Raw genomic sequence first — 13,755 nt, 5'->3', positions numbered from 1 at the left:
AATGATGAGGCAAGACAGCACAGCCCCAAGTACAAATGCCTGTGGAGTACACTGGCTGGCCACTGGGTGTCACTACTGATTTGGCTTGGAGTTACAAGAGAAAAATCTACACCTAAGCGCTCACGGACTGAATAAAATTAAATTTATTTTTAAACTCCATCTATACAGACGCAAACATAGTGGTTTGTCGGCATAAGGATGAGAGAGAAGTGAGGAAAAGAAAAGGAAGAGCAAACAGCCGAGAAAGCAGAGTTTCCAAACAGGAGATGATGGGGATGTGTGACAGGAAAAGTCTGCGAGTTCTGAACTTCTCTGTTTGCAAATTGAGAAGCAGAGAGGGGTTCAATAGTAACATTCACATGCACCTCATAACCTCCAAAACAGCATAAGAAACTTCATAAGGCCCTGAAGAACATGAGCAACCTCCGAGAGCTCAGAACTCATTTAAAACTCTGGTTTGCTTTAAGTAGGACTGACTTACCTGTAGCGACATCATGTCTGGCCTGTACTGTTTACGGAAGCCAAGGTCATACATGAGGAATTTCAGCATTTCAAAGGCCTGTTCTTCACTCATATGTAGAAGCAGCACTCCAGCTACAAAGCTTATACCTTGACAATAACCCACTTCTTTGTCCAGCAAAGAGTATGCTTTCAGGAGATTAAAGAGTGATAGTTGTCCTGCTCCCAGGTGGGCAGAAAAGTATAGGGAATGTCCGTCCTGATGAAAAGAGAGAAGAGTAGTTGATCTTCAGTTCTTCTCAAAAAAACCCAGATCCATCTGACAACCAGCACATCTCTCCTCCTATAGACTGTTTCTCTTTGCTTTCATATGCAGGCTGACTTTAGACAGATAATCTGTATTTTACCACTGATTTTAGACAGTATCCATCGAGCTCATTTAATATTCTTGTCTGCACAGAACTTGTAGAAATGACTGCTTTCTCTTTCCAGACAGATGTAGAAGAGCATAAATACAAACAGCATAACCTAAGAAATCATCCGCTTGGCGGACACTAAGTGGCATATGAATCCTGACAACACAGGAAGTGGTGATGATACAGCAGCATCTATCTTCAGCAACAGCTTCCACTAAAAGACTCACAAAACAAGTCAGAAAAATCTAGCTTCAGACAGACATACCTAGATCTACAAGGATGGCGTGCTGTTGAGCCGTCAGTTGTTTCAGAAGTTCTTTGTAAGAGATGTCGGGAGGCTGCTGCTTGTTTGGCAGTCTGTGTCTGACTCGATGTTGCACAGCCAAAAATTGCCAAATTTCTCCCCGACGACTTTTTGGTACACCTGCAGGTCAGTCAAAAAAACCCAAAAGGCCTAAGCAGGGGCATATTTTTACTGCTATAACACAAGAATTTGCTTTGTCATAATCTTGGCCGAACCACTTTGGAGGATCCTTCACAGTCAGCTTCAGAAGTTGTCCGCTCTGCAGTATATTCACTCTGTAGCCACAGTTTGTTTCCACTAACTAAACATTAACTACAAACTTACAGTAATTACACTGAGCAGTACATTTGGCAACTGAGGTACAGACATCACTTGTTTTGCCACTTCTGAGCCATTAGCCTCCAGCAGGAAAAGATGCACAACTACACACAGAATGCAGTCCACCCTGTTTAGAAAGGCTGAACTAAATTCACAGGTGTGAAATACCCTTCCCAAAGGGCTGCTCATGTCAGTCCATAGGCTTGGTGAAATATGTACAGATTGCAAAACGGTCAGTTCAAACCTAAAAGCATTAATGCTGCACACCAAAGGAAGGACACAGAACCACATATTGAAAGACACATTTCTCTCAAGTCAGCCAAGCACCTGTGAAAGCATAAACTAAATTAAAACTTTCGGACTTTGACGTACATCCCCCTTCAATATCTGACTCTGTAAATTGACCTTTGAAAGTCAAAATAAATTGTCAACTCTGCTAATACTTTCCACGCAAATAATTTTTTAACAAGAATACAAGTTAGAAAAGGCAAGTCCTTGTTCCCAGCTGTGAACTGCAGTCCAGCAGCAGAAAATAGGGCATCAAGGCAAGTCATTTTTTGCAGCCTTCTGCAGGTCACTAATAGGAACCGCCTTATTTCTACCACAATTCCCTTTGGTAGCAATTTAAACTTTCTTTCTGTACCACAGCCAGATTACACTGAAATATTGTTTTTCAGCACCTGTAACACAGACATGAGATGCTATGGAAGAGGACACAGTGGTCCAACCAGACTCCACATCTGCATTATACTAACAAGGCCCTCTGGCCTATGGTTAGGCCACAGGAAGATCTACTTCCAAGTCAAAATCCCCAGGTTTTCACTTGAAGAAACAAAATACTAAAATACCATATTCCAGACTCTATCAGATGTGATTGTTCTGACTCTCTGAAGCTTGGTTGTGATTCTCTTAGGTTTTAGGCACAGTCCACATTAGACATTATGGTCCTGCCTTCTCGGTAAGTAAAATCAGAGCATATGAAACTCAGAATCAGTTGGATAGGAGCCACAGACCAGAAACCAGAAGGTCACAGTGTTAGCTGCAGAAGCTCCAAGTTCAGTCTTCACTGTAATAATACAGGGGCACAAGATGTTACCTTCAAAGGTATGACTATATAAGTTTCTGCATTGCTGACATTGTAAGCTGCAACAGCAGAACGTATTTTCTTTTTGGCAGCAGGAGGTGGGCGCATTTGCAAAAAGAAGGCAATTTTTCATAATTTTGTACTACTGAAAAAAGCGTATTGCTGGCAGACTTCCTTCAGTATCAGAAAGGAACAATATAATCTTCAGACTTCATAGTTAAAAGCCATCCTACACAAATACCTTCTTTCAAAGTGGAATGGATATCTTCCATGTCACATCGGATTTTGGCTCTGCAGTTTAGTAACTTCTTATCCCAAACATTTATGACATCTTTCTGACATGTACCAACTTCATCATAGTCCAGTTTTACTTTTCTTGATTGGAGCTCATCTCTGCTTGCTAGAGCACAGAACAGAAAAGAAGAGCACAGGGAAAAACAATATCAGAAAATTACAGGAGGCATCAAATACGCAAAACCCATTCAAGTTAGATATATCTGTCTGATAATCTGGCTAGGAATAAATACACCCTCTACAATTCATCAGTTAATAGTTGAGATGGGGCCAGTTTTTTGTCATAAGATGCCGCAGGTAACAATTTAACTTCTGTTACTGGGCCATGAACATTAGTAATTCATGAAGTACACGAAAACATTTTTTAAGGCTTGGGGCAAGAAGAAAAACCCATTCAACACAGTCAACTTCACCACATCTGCTGCTTCTTTCAACTGCAAAAACACCTTTGATCATTTTTCTACTGTTGATATTGAACATTACAATTGTTTTAGTATGGAAAGTCCCAAACATATGAATGTTTATATGAGAGATTCAGGCAAGCAAGCTAGCAAGTCTTCCAAACCGAAGGCTGTCACACCAGTTCCAGTTTTTACAAGTCCCTTACGAGAGTGGTAAGAGCTCATGACACTGCTACCTGGCATCATCGGGCTGACTAGAGGTAAACAGAATGAACAAACGTGAACCATATCCAGAAAGGTACACCTGTGCTGAAGGCACAGAACTCGAAAGGTTTGCTACATAGGACTAGCTGGCACAAAATCTTTATTCCAGAGGATTCTCTATTTCTGAAATAAAGCTGCATTGGAATTTCATAGAGGAGCAGCTTTCATTTCCATTACTGAAGAAATTAACTGTGGTTATTTTATTATACATGATATGCATGCAGAAAAACACTCCAATTCCTCATACTACTGGTGTAAAAAATGGAATCAAGACCTGAACATGTCTTAATTTTTACATAGGTTTAATTATCATTGGACTGAATTGTACATTTCACAACATGACCTCTGAAAGCTGAAATTGAGTTTATCCCAAATTTGCCTTGATCTGCGTGCAGTACTTGTGCCTTCCAGGAAATTCCTTCCTCTTACAGATGTACCCCCCTCCCCACCATCCTTCACCTTCAGGTGAAAACAAACTCTCACTCACGCTTTCACAGAACCTGCAAAAAAAGACAATCAATTTCTTTGCCTAATCATCTCACTTTAGATAAAGCCAATATTGGATGAATCCATAGAATCATTGCCTGGCCCACTCCAGAAACGTAGGTGACAAATTATTTCCAAAAGCTGTATGTTATACCTCCAAGACTATATCTATTCAAGACTATGGGTGCCTTGTAGAAGCACCTATTATGCAAGGTGCAGTACGCTTCCATAAAAATGGGAATGTGATCTCACCACAAGAATTTGCAGTCCAATTGGGGCAATTTTAAATACTATACGATTTCATCCGAGACTGCTCACTCTCATAAGCATATGCAACAGATTCAAGACAAGAGTAACACATGTCAGTGTGACAACGATTAAGTGTCACAGGTTATCATTCACTGAATGGTACTTTGGCTCTGCAGTTAACCATGGTGAAAGTCAGCAAGCTTGCTTGTTGATCGTACTTGCCCTACCTACTATGCCACCCTTGGTTGCCTGCAACCATCCTTGTTAATGTTCTTCCTAATCATTGCTAGGTGACCCACTACTTTATGTAGTTCTTACATTTCTAGGTGATCTACTGGAAAGAGTAGCTTTTAGCTTCTCAGAAAAAAAAATAAGCAAGTTTGTACAATTCACAGAACTTACCTTCTATAAAACAAAGAGCTAATGGTATTCAAGTCTCCTCGACAGCAAAAGGAATAGGAAAAGAGGTTCTATTAATATGTTGTAAATAAAAAATAAAATAAAAAAAAAAAAATCAACAAAACAGAAAACCACTAAAAACAATTCCACAGCAATTCTAGTCTTAAATCAGTCATATACAGCTGAATAAATTCACAGCTAGGAATCTGGCTTCAAATAGAGAAATTACTGCATTTCTGTTACTACATTTCCCATCTCTGAGATCTACATTTCATTGTCAGCTAAGATGTCAACGACTGCCCGAACTAGCACTTGTTTGGAATGTATCGGTTCTGCATATGTCCTGTCCGCAAAATGACCCATGTTACAGCAGCCCACAGGAAAGAACCCTAGAGACAGGCGTTAAGACAGTTTACTTCTCACCCTTTGAAAATAAGATGATGAATTCTAGCTAGCCAGAGCACCAGTTTCACTAGCAGTACTTATGAACCTGCATACAAGAATGGAGACATGCTACTTGGAGCACAAGCTAAGATGTAGGCTGGTAGATGAGTGCCAGTTTGGAGTCTCCACTGATGACATTCCTGTTTTCACCACAAATGATCAGGCAGGCAGAACTTATTTTCTAAAAAAAAAAATCTGTTACAGCATGGAAATAAGTTATAACTGAGTCTTAAGGAACTGGACTGATTTAACAGTTTACAGCACTTCTAGCTATGCAGGGCAGATATAGAAAAGAGTTTGTTCCTCAGCAGCTCATGTTACCAGAGGGAATAACATGAAATTAGTCACTACAGCAGATGTCCAGCTTCCCCACCCCACAACAGTAGACTAACCGTTTGCTAAAACAACAAATGAAGATTTTGGCTGAAGTTAAAACAGACTTCTCTGTAGACGTTCCCTATGAATTTAGGAGTTTCCACGGAAGTGTGTGTCAAATGGGAGACAAACTGTAGAAAGAGTGCACAGAGAAATACACTACATGTGTAGGAAATACATTCAAGGATGTATACTTGTAGGGACATGGGAAGACTTCTGTCCTGCTGTTTTTCTTTCCTATCCCTGCTTTCTCAGTAAGCACCACTAAAGAAGGAAAAGGAGTTAACCGATCATAACAAGATCATTATGTTTTGTCTGAAGAATCAGACTACCATATAATGAGGTTATACACCATACAGGCGAAGATGAGGGCAGCAATTGCAGAAAGGACATTTGAAATTTTCAATTTGCACCGAAAGTTATTAGTCTATTATACTGAAGGACTTCTATGTGCTAGGATAGACATTGCATCCTGTCTTTTATTTGTGAGAGTCTTGACCAGTCATAATAAAGTATCTTAGCCAGAAGCTCAGGCAGCTGACAAGTCAGCATGGTCAACTTCAGATCCCTCAGTAACGGCACTGAATTTTCAGTGTACAGCACTCAAGCTCTGAAAAAAGAACTTTCTGACATACCTGAAGAGCCAGTTGCTCAAAAATCATATTTGGATTCAAGTATTTACAAAATTACCACTGTGATGTGGTTTATGAAGGACAGAAAGCCTAGACAGAAATGCCATGCACTGCAAAGGACTGAAACGAGATATATAGCGTAAGGTTTACGATACCTAAGTGTTCACATGGCATCTGTTCTCCTGACTCCACTTCACATTAGAATTCCTAGACTTAGTGAGCTAGAATACAGACTGTAGCAACCTTTGTCTATCATGCACTAAAAAAGGAAAAGTTATCACTTTCTTCTTTAACTAAGGTGACTCATTAAGAGTTGGCAGGTAGACAGAGAACCTGGTGGACTGTGAGATAGGACTGGGCAAACGTATTTTTTTCTAGCACTGTTAAACAAAAAGTTACAGAACCACATCTCTGTTTGAGGTGCCCAACAGCAGTACGGTTTTCAGCTTCAGACAGCAGAATTTGTAATAGTTTTAAGGGGTATTTTCTAAATAGCTAACCTTCCAGCTTCTGATTTTCTTTTTCCATTCGAAGTAACAGAATTTGTTGATGGATGGCTTTTCTCCACAGACTTTGTAGTTCTTCTGAGTTCTTCCTCTCTCCAGTTTTATCTGGACCATCCTCATTTTGCAATACTAGAACAAGAGGGTCCTCCTCCAGGGGTGGAGCAAGAGGGGATAATGGTAACAATTCACTTCCATCATGACCATCTGCAAAGAATCAGAAAGCTATTACAGGAAACTCAAGAGTGACGTATCACAAAAATCTAAGTCACAACAGAACAAAAAGAGCTGTCTTCCGTGTTCAGCAGCGAGGTGCTGATTCCAAAGACAGACAAAACGCAGTTCAACAGCAGAGAATTATTTTTAAATAAAGTGTTTTATTTAAATGATATAAAGTTATATTTAAATGAAATATAGCTAAATAAAGAGTCACCCAGTATTTCAACTTTTTCCCCTGCTAGCTCCTTCTAGAATTACAAAGAGGCATTTATCCATAAAGTCTCCTTTACAGCTAGGCTTGTTTACTGCTATGATTAACCACAGGCTCTATGCTAAAAGGAACTTTTTCCAACTGCTAGGCTGCACTATAGGCAGTGCTATTGCACTTCATGGTCAGTAAATATAGAGTTTGTCATTTACCTATGGTTGTCAATTCCACCAACAGGACTTTATCAACATAGCAGGATTTCACATATTTCAGAGGTTTCTCCCCTAAATGACCTAAGGCTGTAAGAATTATTAACACACTCAACAGGTGCTATGTGCAGTACAAGGACAAGGCAGAAAATTTATCATTTTTGCAAACACTGCTATTATGTAAGCAGGCTATGTAAAAATTTGCTAACAGTTAAAGATGGTATCTTTGTCAGCAAGAGACAGTTCTTCATTTCCTTGCTACCAGTGCAGCCATGGCAGATTGCAATTCATTTGATTTTTATGACAGAATCCTCTGTTCAAAGCAACAAAGACCTAAAGCCAACTGAGCACAACTGATCTTTAGCGAGCTTCTAGCAAGAATATTGTATCAAGCTGACTCCCTTCTCCCTTTCATATTTTCACATGTTGCAGTTCACTATAGTAATAACTATTCAAAAACAACTGCTGGTTTATTTTCTTTAAAAGCACACACAGACCTGGATTCTGCATCTTGGAAGGAGATTTATTCATAGGTGAAGCTACCTGCAGGAATATTCTCCGCCGCCAGGAGATGCGGCGAGGTGTGAGCGTGGCCCCCACAGCATTTAGAGATTCACTGCTGCAGACCGTCGATGTTCTTTTCTTTCCCTCCCAATCACTGAAGGAAAGAAAAAGCAGATGGGGTGATCAAAGTCATCGGGGGGGCGGTGATATAAAAATAAATAAATAAAAAAAAAATCTTTATTAAGTCTGTCTAATGTACAACCAAACCTTCAGGAGCATTTGCTGGGAAGGTTTAGAAGGCAAAGCATGCTGTGCGTGAGCTTCACCTTGAATACAGAAGTGCCCAAATGTTTTCTTGTAACACAGTGAAGTTTGCACTGTATACCACCAGGAAGGATTCATAGCATTCATACAGTGCTCAGCTAGAAGCTTAGAATAAAAGCTAAATTTTGAAAAAGCTAAGAGAAAAACATGGCAATATTTAGCCTCCAAAATAGCGATGGGTTTTGTTTTGCCATACATTAGTCTTACAGGGGTGATCTGATGTAATACCCCTAAAAGCACAGATGTTGCTTTAGCAGAGCACAGTCCTCCATTTAGCGCCATTTTAAATGGCATGATGGGCTCACAGCTGAATATTTCATTGGAGGCAATGCTCTGGCCTTCTCATGCAGCCTCTTTCCTATGCTTCAAGTAGACATTTCTCTTGCACAAACGGGGCCAAATGTCCTCATGTTTCATCAGCATCTCCAGCTGAAGGAACAGAGCCCTTGCAAACAGAGAGCAGGCTCAGTTACTATCACAATGGCCTGAGAGGAGCTGATCTCCTCCCCAGTTGCCATGTAGAAATGTTATTTACACAGTAATTTTAATAGTAGTTTATGTTGCTGGAAGAGGCAAAGAGAGGATATAGGAAAGCTTTGCTGGGAGGTCATTTGAAAAGGATACCAAGCACACCTCTCTACTGACTATTGCCAGAGGAAAGGACATTTAGCTTTCCTAAGTACTTGAACCACTTTGAGAAACATTTCAGCATTTTGCATTTGTGGTAGTAAAGTAGGGACACAGATCTATAGCAACGGGTACATTGATTATCTGCCACAAATCCTTCCATGCAACATCGACAACGTGACACACAACTACAGGCTTCTCAGGAAGATGGCATCGAATACAGGGAGCTGTGTCTGCAGCTTCATCTTCATCACAGGGAAAACTGCTATATCAACACAGCAGTAGCTACACTCAAACCTTCATCCTGTAAGGAATTTCCATGCTACAGTGCAGTCTCTAAAAAGAGTTAGATGAAAGGAAAGCCCAGCACATTATGTGTTCACTGTTTTTAGTGGTAAGTCAGTTGTAGATGATCACAATTTGCCGGGTGCAGTCTGTCTCCCCACGTTTGGCTTGCACAAAAGGAGAGATCTGCAAAAAGGCAGATGACAAAGTTTCAGCTACACCAGTCTACCAGCTACACCATCTCAATCAGCACTTTTCGTATCAAATACTCTGTGCTGAATGATAATCCACCAACCTAGAATTGGTCTTTTTGGTGACCAAAGCTGTCCCTATGCTAATAATCTACTCCCAGACATGTGCAAGCCTCAGGGAGTAAACTGGACTCATTATCATACAGAGGTATCAGACCCTCCTTCCATATCCTGGCAGAGAAATAATCATGTCTTCAAGTTCACCTACCCAGCATTAGGCACAACCCTTGCTCTTCTCCAAGAACAGTGCCATGGGCTGGGAGCCCTGAATAACAGATAGTCTGAATTATTCTCTACTCCCAATTTAGTTTCTATAGAGCCTCAGTTCCCTGTGCATCATACTATTAGCAGGTGGTCTCAGTAGAGCCCCATGTTGCACTAACCAAAACAGCAACAGAAAACCCTGTGACAATCTTCTTTGGCTAGCTCTTACAGAGTCTTTGGTGATGGGGTAATCACTGCTTCTGCTAACTAAACATAGGCTACAAAACTAATTTTGAATCTAGAGATTCTGTTTTCCAAAGGTATTTCAGTCCAACAACTCATGGAAATAAGGTATTGAGTTTGAATATATTAATCATTATAACTCATATTTCTATAAATAACTGTAACAAAAATACTTCTTGCTATTTCAAGTCTTATATATCACATGTTAGAACACAAAATCTGCTTAATACCAGGGCTTACTAAATAGAAGCTACATAACAAAGGAATGAAAACTTCCTTTCTATTGCTATGCACAAAAATCTACATTCAGCCACTGTGCCCCTAAATGTGCAGACAGTCCTAGGAAGAGTTTACAGTAGTAAAATTTACAGGAAAGTCAGAATAAGAGGATGGTGATTTTAGGGTATGAAAGCAAGCTGTTTACATCATTTCAGCCACAGAGTTTACAGTGGGATGGATTAGTCACTCATGCTACCTTGTGAAGTGTGCAAATCATATAGTTCTGAGGATCTGTATTTCTGTTGTTAAACACTCCCTTCCAAAATTCCCCTGGCATTTTAAGCAACTAACATTAATCATCTTCTGTTTCAAAGAGCTATCCGATGAGTTATCAAAGGAAAACTTTTGAAAGTCTCATGTACACACCTTGCCATATTCAATGGAAGGCAGGGGAACCTGTGAAAACACCAAGCTTTAGGAAATGGAGGCTGGAACGGGAACAAAGACAGTTTCCTCGTTTCAAGACAGGTAGACAAGTTCTAGCTTAATATCAGACCTGAAGCTGTGAAACAATACCCTACAGAGTAAAAGCAGGAAGAAGTCAGAGTAAAATGGCAGTGATTCCTATCATGTGATGAAATGGTTCAGAAGGTTGGTGCAAAAAAAAAAAAAATGAGTTAACTCAATTACATATTCCCCACCTTGAAACAGGAGTTGCACAATACTTATTCCCCAGACTTTACCGTCTCTCATACCTAAATGTAACTGGCTGGCTTTGCTCTTGGTGATATTTGCAAGATTACTCCAAGTTTTAAGGTAGCCATGGATTTTAACAGCCAGGCAGGTAGGTCCTCTGCTCAGACAGGCCAGCAACACCTCACACAGTTCCTCTAAACAGGGTGGGGGTAAAGAAAAAAAAAAAAAGTGTATCTGACCATAAGCTATCAGGTCCCTGCAAAATGAAGAGGTTTATTAACGTCAGTGGAGAGATTAAGAGCAAAAGCAACTCCAAAACAACAACTTCTTAAATGGAGTTCAGTCATTGCTACTGAAAAGCAGAACAGTTTTCACTAGCTCCTGTCAGGGCACTGATATCGAACCTCAAACTCTCACAGGAAAAATTCTCAAGAAAAGACCCTGCTCTGACAGCACACAGGTTTAAAAATCTACATGGGAAAAATGTTGCAAGGTAAACTAGCAGAAATAGTCCAATCATTAATTCCAGTTTTTAACGATGTTTTCCACTTGAAGAAAAAGTTGCTACCTCAAACTCAAGAAATTTGTAACTACTCTATAAGCTATGGATTATAGAACCTAGACACCTGGCAAGGCAGAGGATGAGCATTTTTTGGGTTATATAACGATATAGCCACCAAGAAGAAAAAAAAAGTCTCAACTACTTTCCACAAGTTCCTGTCCTGCTGCGACCTACCAACAACTGAGCAAGATGAAATGCACCAGAGCCAATGCGCTGCAAATTATGAGATGGCAGTATATAAAATCTTAAATATCTCTTCTGTAGTTAGTTAAGAACTAAACTGCAAACTAGTACATGACTGCAAGAATTGATTTTTTTTTTATACTTTATTTAAGAAAATTATAACTAGATTATGGTACAGCTTCTACATCAGAATATTTCAGCTTCTAAAACAGACATATGAAAGGGTAAAGCCAAATAGTTCAATAGAGAAATTCTACAAAATTCAGTATTTCCAATTTATCTTACTGTTCCTGTTTTAATCACTTAACATAACTCCCATACAGTTCTGGAAAACGATAACAATGTAATACTTTAGGACAAATGCATCACAGTTCAGTTTGAAGAATAATGGTTCTCCATAAGGCTACTTCGCCTATGCTCCTGACCCAACACAGAAATCAAAATGCATTCATCAGCTTGTATGCAATAAAAAGTGAAAAGCTATAAATTCAATATAATGCTTTAAATATTTCAGTCTGTACTGTCATCCTTAAGCTGTTACAAGCAATAACTCAAGTACCCAAGAGTACAGCGTACTAAGCTTTTTATCTCAGACAACTGCAATTCAGTATCACCAAAGCATGATCCCATTCACTAGTCTATCAGATAATGCATAGTATGAAGATGAGACGGCTAGTTTAGGGGAAAAAAAAAAAAAAACACAAAAAGAAAAAGAAAAAAATAAAAACAGAAGGAAAAAAGAAATAAAGAAAATCAGAAAACAAAGAGAAAACAGAAGGGAAAAAAAGGAAAAAAAAAAAAAAGAAACCCTGAAGACTTGTTCAGATTACAAACAGATTACAAACATGCTTATTCCTTGGTTTCAATTACCAAAATCTCTTCCCAAAATTGTTCTTTAAAATGTTCCCAAAGACTGATATTCAAAAAACTACAAAGCTACCCCATTTCTTGTGAATTCTTTACACAATACTTACCTGAATTATTTTGCACTTGAGTCCATGCAAGACAACTAACTCGAGAATAACTGCTGTTGCGGCTTATGCCAAGGTCTGTATTTTTTCCCAGTTTGCTTTCATTTCAACTTCTTCTAAGCAACAATTGAATCAACTCGACCTACTTTGCAATTTGGAGGCTGAGATGGTACAAAATCCCCCACATCAAGTACAAAAAGGCAGCTAATATTTCAACTCCCAGGATGTAAGCTGGCAGAAGCCTATATGTAAGCCTAATACATGAAGTATTGCTCCCCTCTGGGAGGAAGAAAAACTAGTTCTGATCAGTTCACACCTCTCTACTGGTCCTCACTCCTGTCATGTATTCTGAATAATTACTTTCATATAAATCTGAATAATTACTTTCTTCATGAGAAATGAAGCTCTTTTTAAAAAAAGCAATCCATTCAAATTCAAGTGGTGGTAAATCAGCTTAAATTATCCTTGCATAACAGTGCAATGAACAGAGACACTGTGGGCTAGTCAAACCTATGCTGAAGGCTGTCCCATTTTTAAAACCGCTGCCTTTATTTTTATATTAAAAACCCAAACAGATTCTTCTAGTAGCCTAGCTTTCAGGAGTAGCTGTTGAATAAAAGCCAGAAATTCCAGAAGTTACAGAAATTAAAGTTTAAAAACAAATTCCTGTTTGTTTACCTCTATGTTGGCAGGATTATTTTTTTTTTGAATCCTTATATATGCTTGTGTTCAATATTAAACGCTGCACAACACACTTGTCAGAAGTCAAGATTATGTGGACCATTTCCACTCTAGACTTCTCTATAGACAAATGACTCCACAATGCGGTAAAAACATTCTGAAGGTACCTATTAATATTGTGTTGATGCCCAACTTTATTACACTGCTCATTCCTTAAAGTAGAAAATACATTGGTGTTTCCTGTCTTCCACATAAAGCATCACAGTAGTGATTATTAGAATTTAACCCAAAAAGCTCAGCCTCCCCACAAATATTAGGAAAAAAAGAGAGGTCTTTCACCACAATGAACCTAGAATAATTTTCTTCCTCCAGGCTTCAGGTATCTTCAACACAGCTTCCACATAAAGCATCACAGTAGTGATTATTAGAATTTAACCCAAAAAGCTCAGCCTCCCCACAAATATTAGGAAAAAAAGATAGGTCTTTCACCACAATGAACCTAGAATAATTTTTTTTCCTCCAGGCTTCAGGTATCTCCAACACAGCCATTTAAATCCTAGCAAGTCAACTGAGGCTTCCTTTTTAATGGAGGTCAATAAACTTGTAGGGCATGATTCATGTTTTCTAAATGAAGATGTTCCCAGTGACAGGCACAACTGGCTGTACTAGTGTTCAAGTAGGTAGATAAATAGGCAGGATCAGTTCTGTAAATGTCAGAATATTAAAAGACAATCACATTAG

The 13,755-nt window shown here is 39.1% G+C and overlaps 1 protein-coding gene across 1 annotated transcript in view; it reads right to left on the bottom strand.

Moving 5' to 3' along the window:
* TBC1D4 (TBC1 domain family, member 4) overlaps positions 1-13,755 on the bottom strand; it is a 52,443-nt gene that overhangs the window by 9,450 nt on the left and 29,238 nt on the right. Inside the window, 7 exon segments of the mRNA XM_009704274.1 lie at positions 482-704; positions 706-718; positions 1,141-1,299; positions 2,823-2,981; positions 4,678-4,680; positions 6,626-6,835; positions 7,762-7,922. Of these exon segments, the coding sequence (XP_009702576.1) occupies positions 482-704; positions 706-718; positions 1,141-1,299; positions 2,823-2,981; positions 4,678-4,680; positions 6,626-6,835; positions 7,762-7,922 (928 nt within the window).

Source organism: Cariama cristata, unplaced genomic scaffold (genome assembly GCF_000690535.1).
Source record: "Cariama cristata isolate BGI_N322 unplaced genomic scaffold, ASM69053v1 scaffold6657, whole genome shotgun sequence".
Classification (NCBI taxonomy): Eukaryota; Metazoa; Chordata; class Aves; order Cariamiformes; family Cariamidae; genus Cariama; species Cariama cristata.
This window is presented reverse-complemented; position numbering and strand designations above follow the sequence as displayed.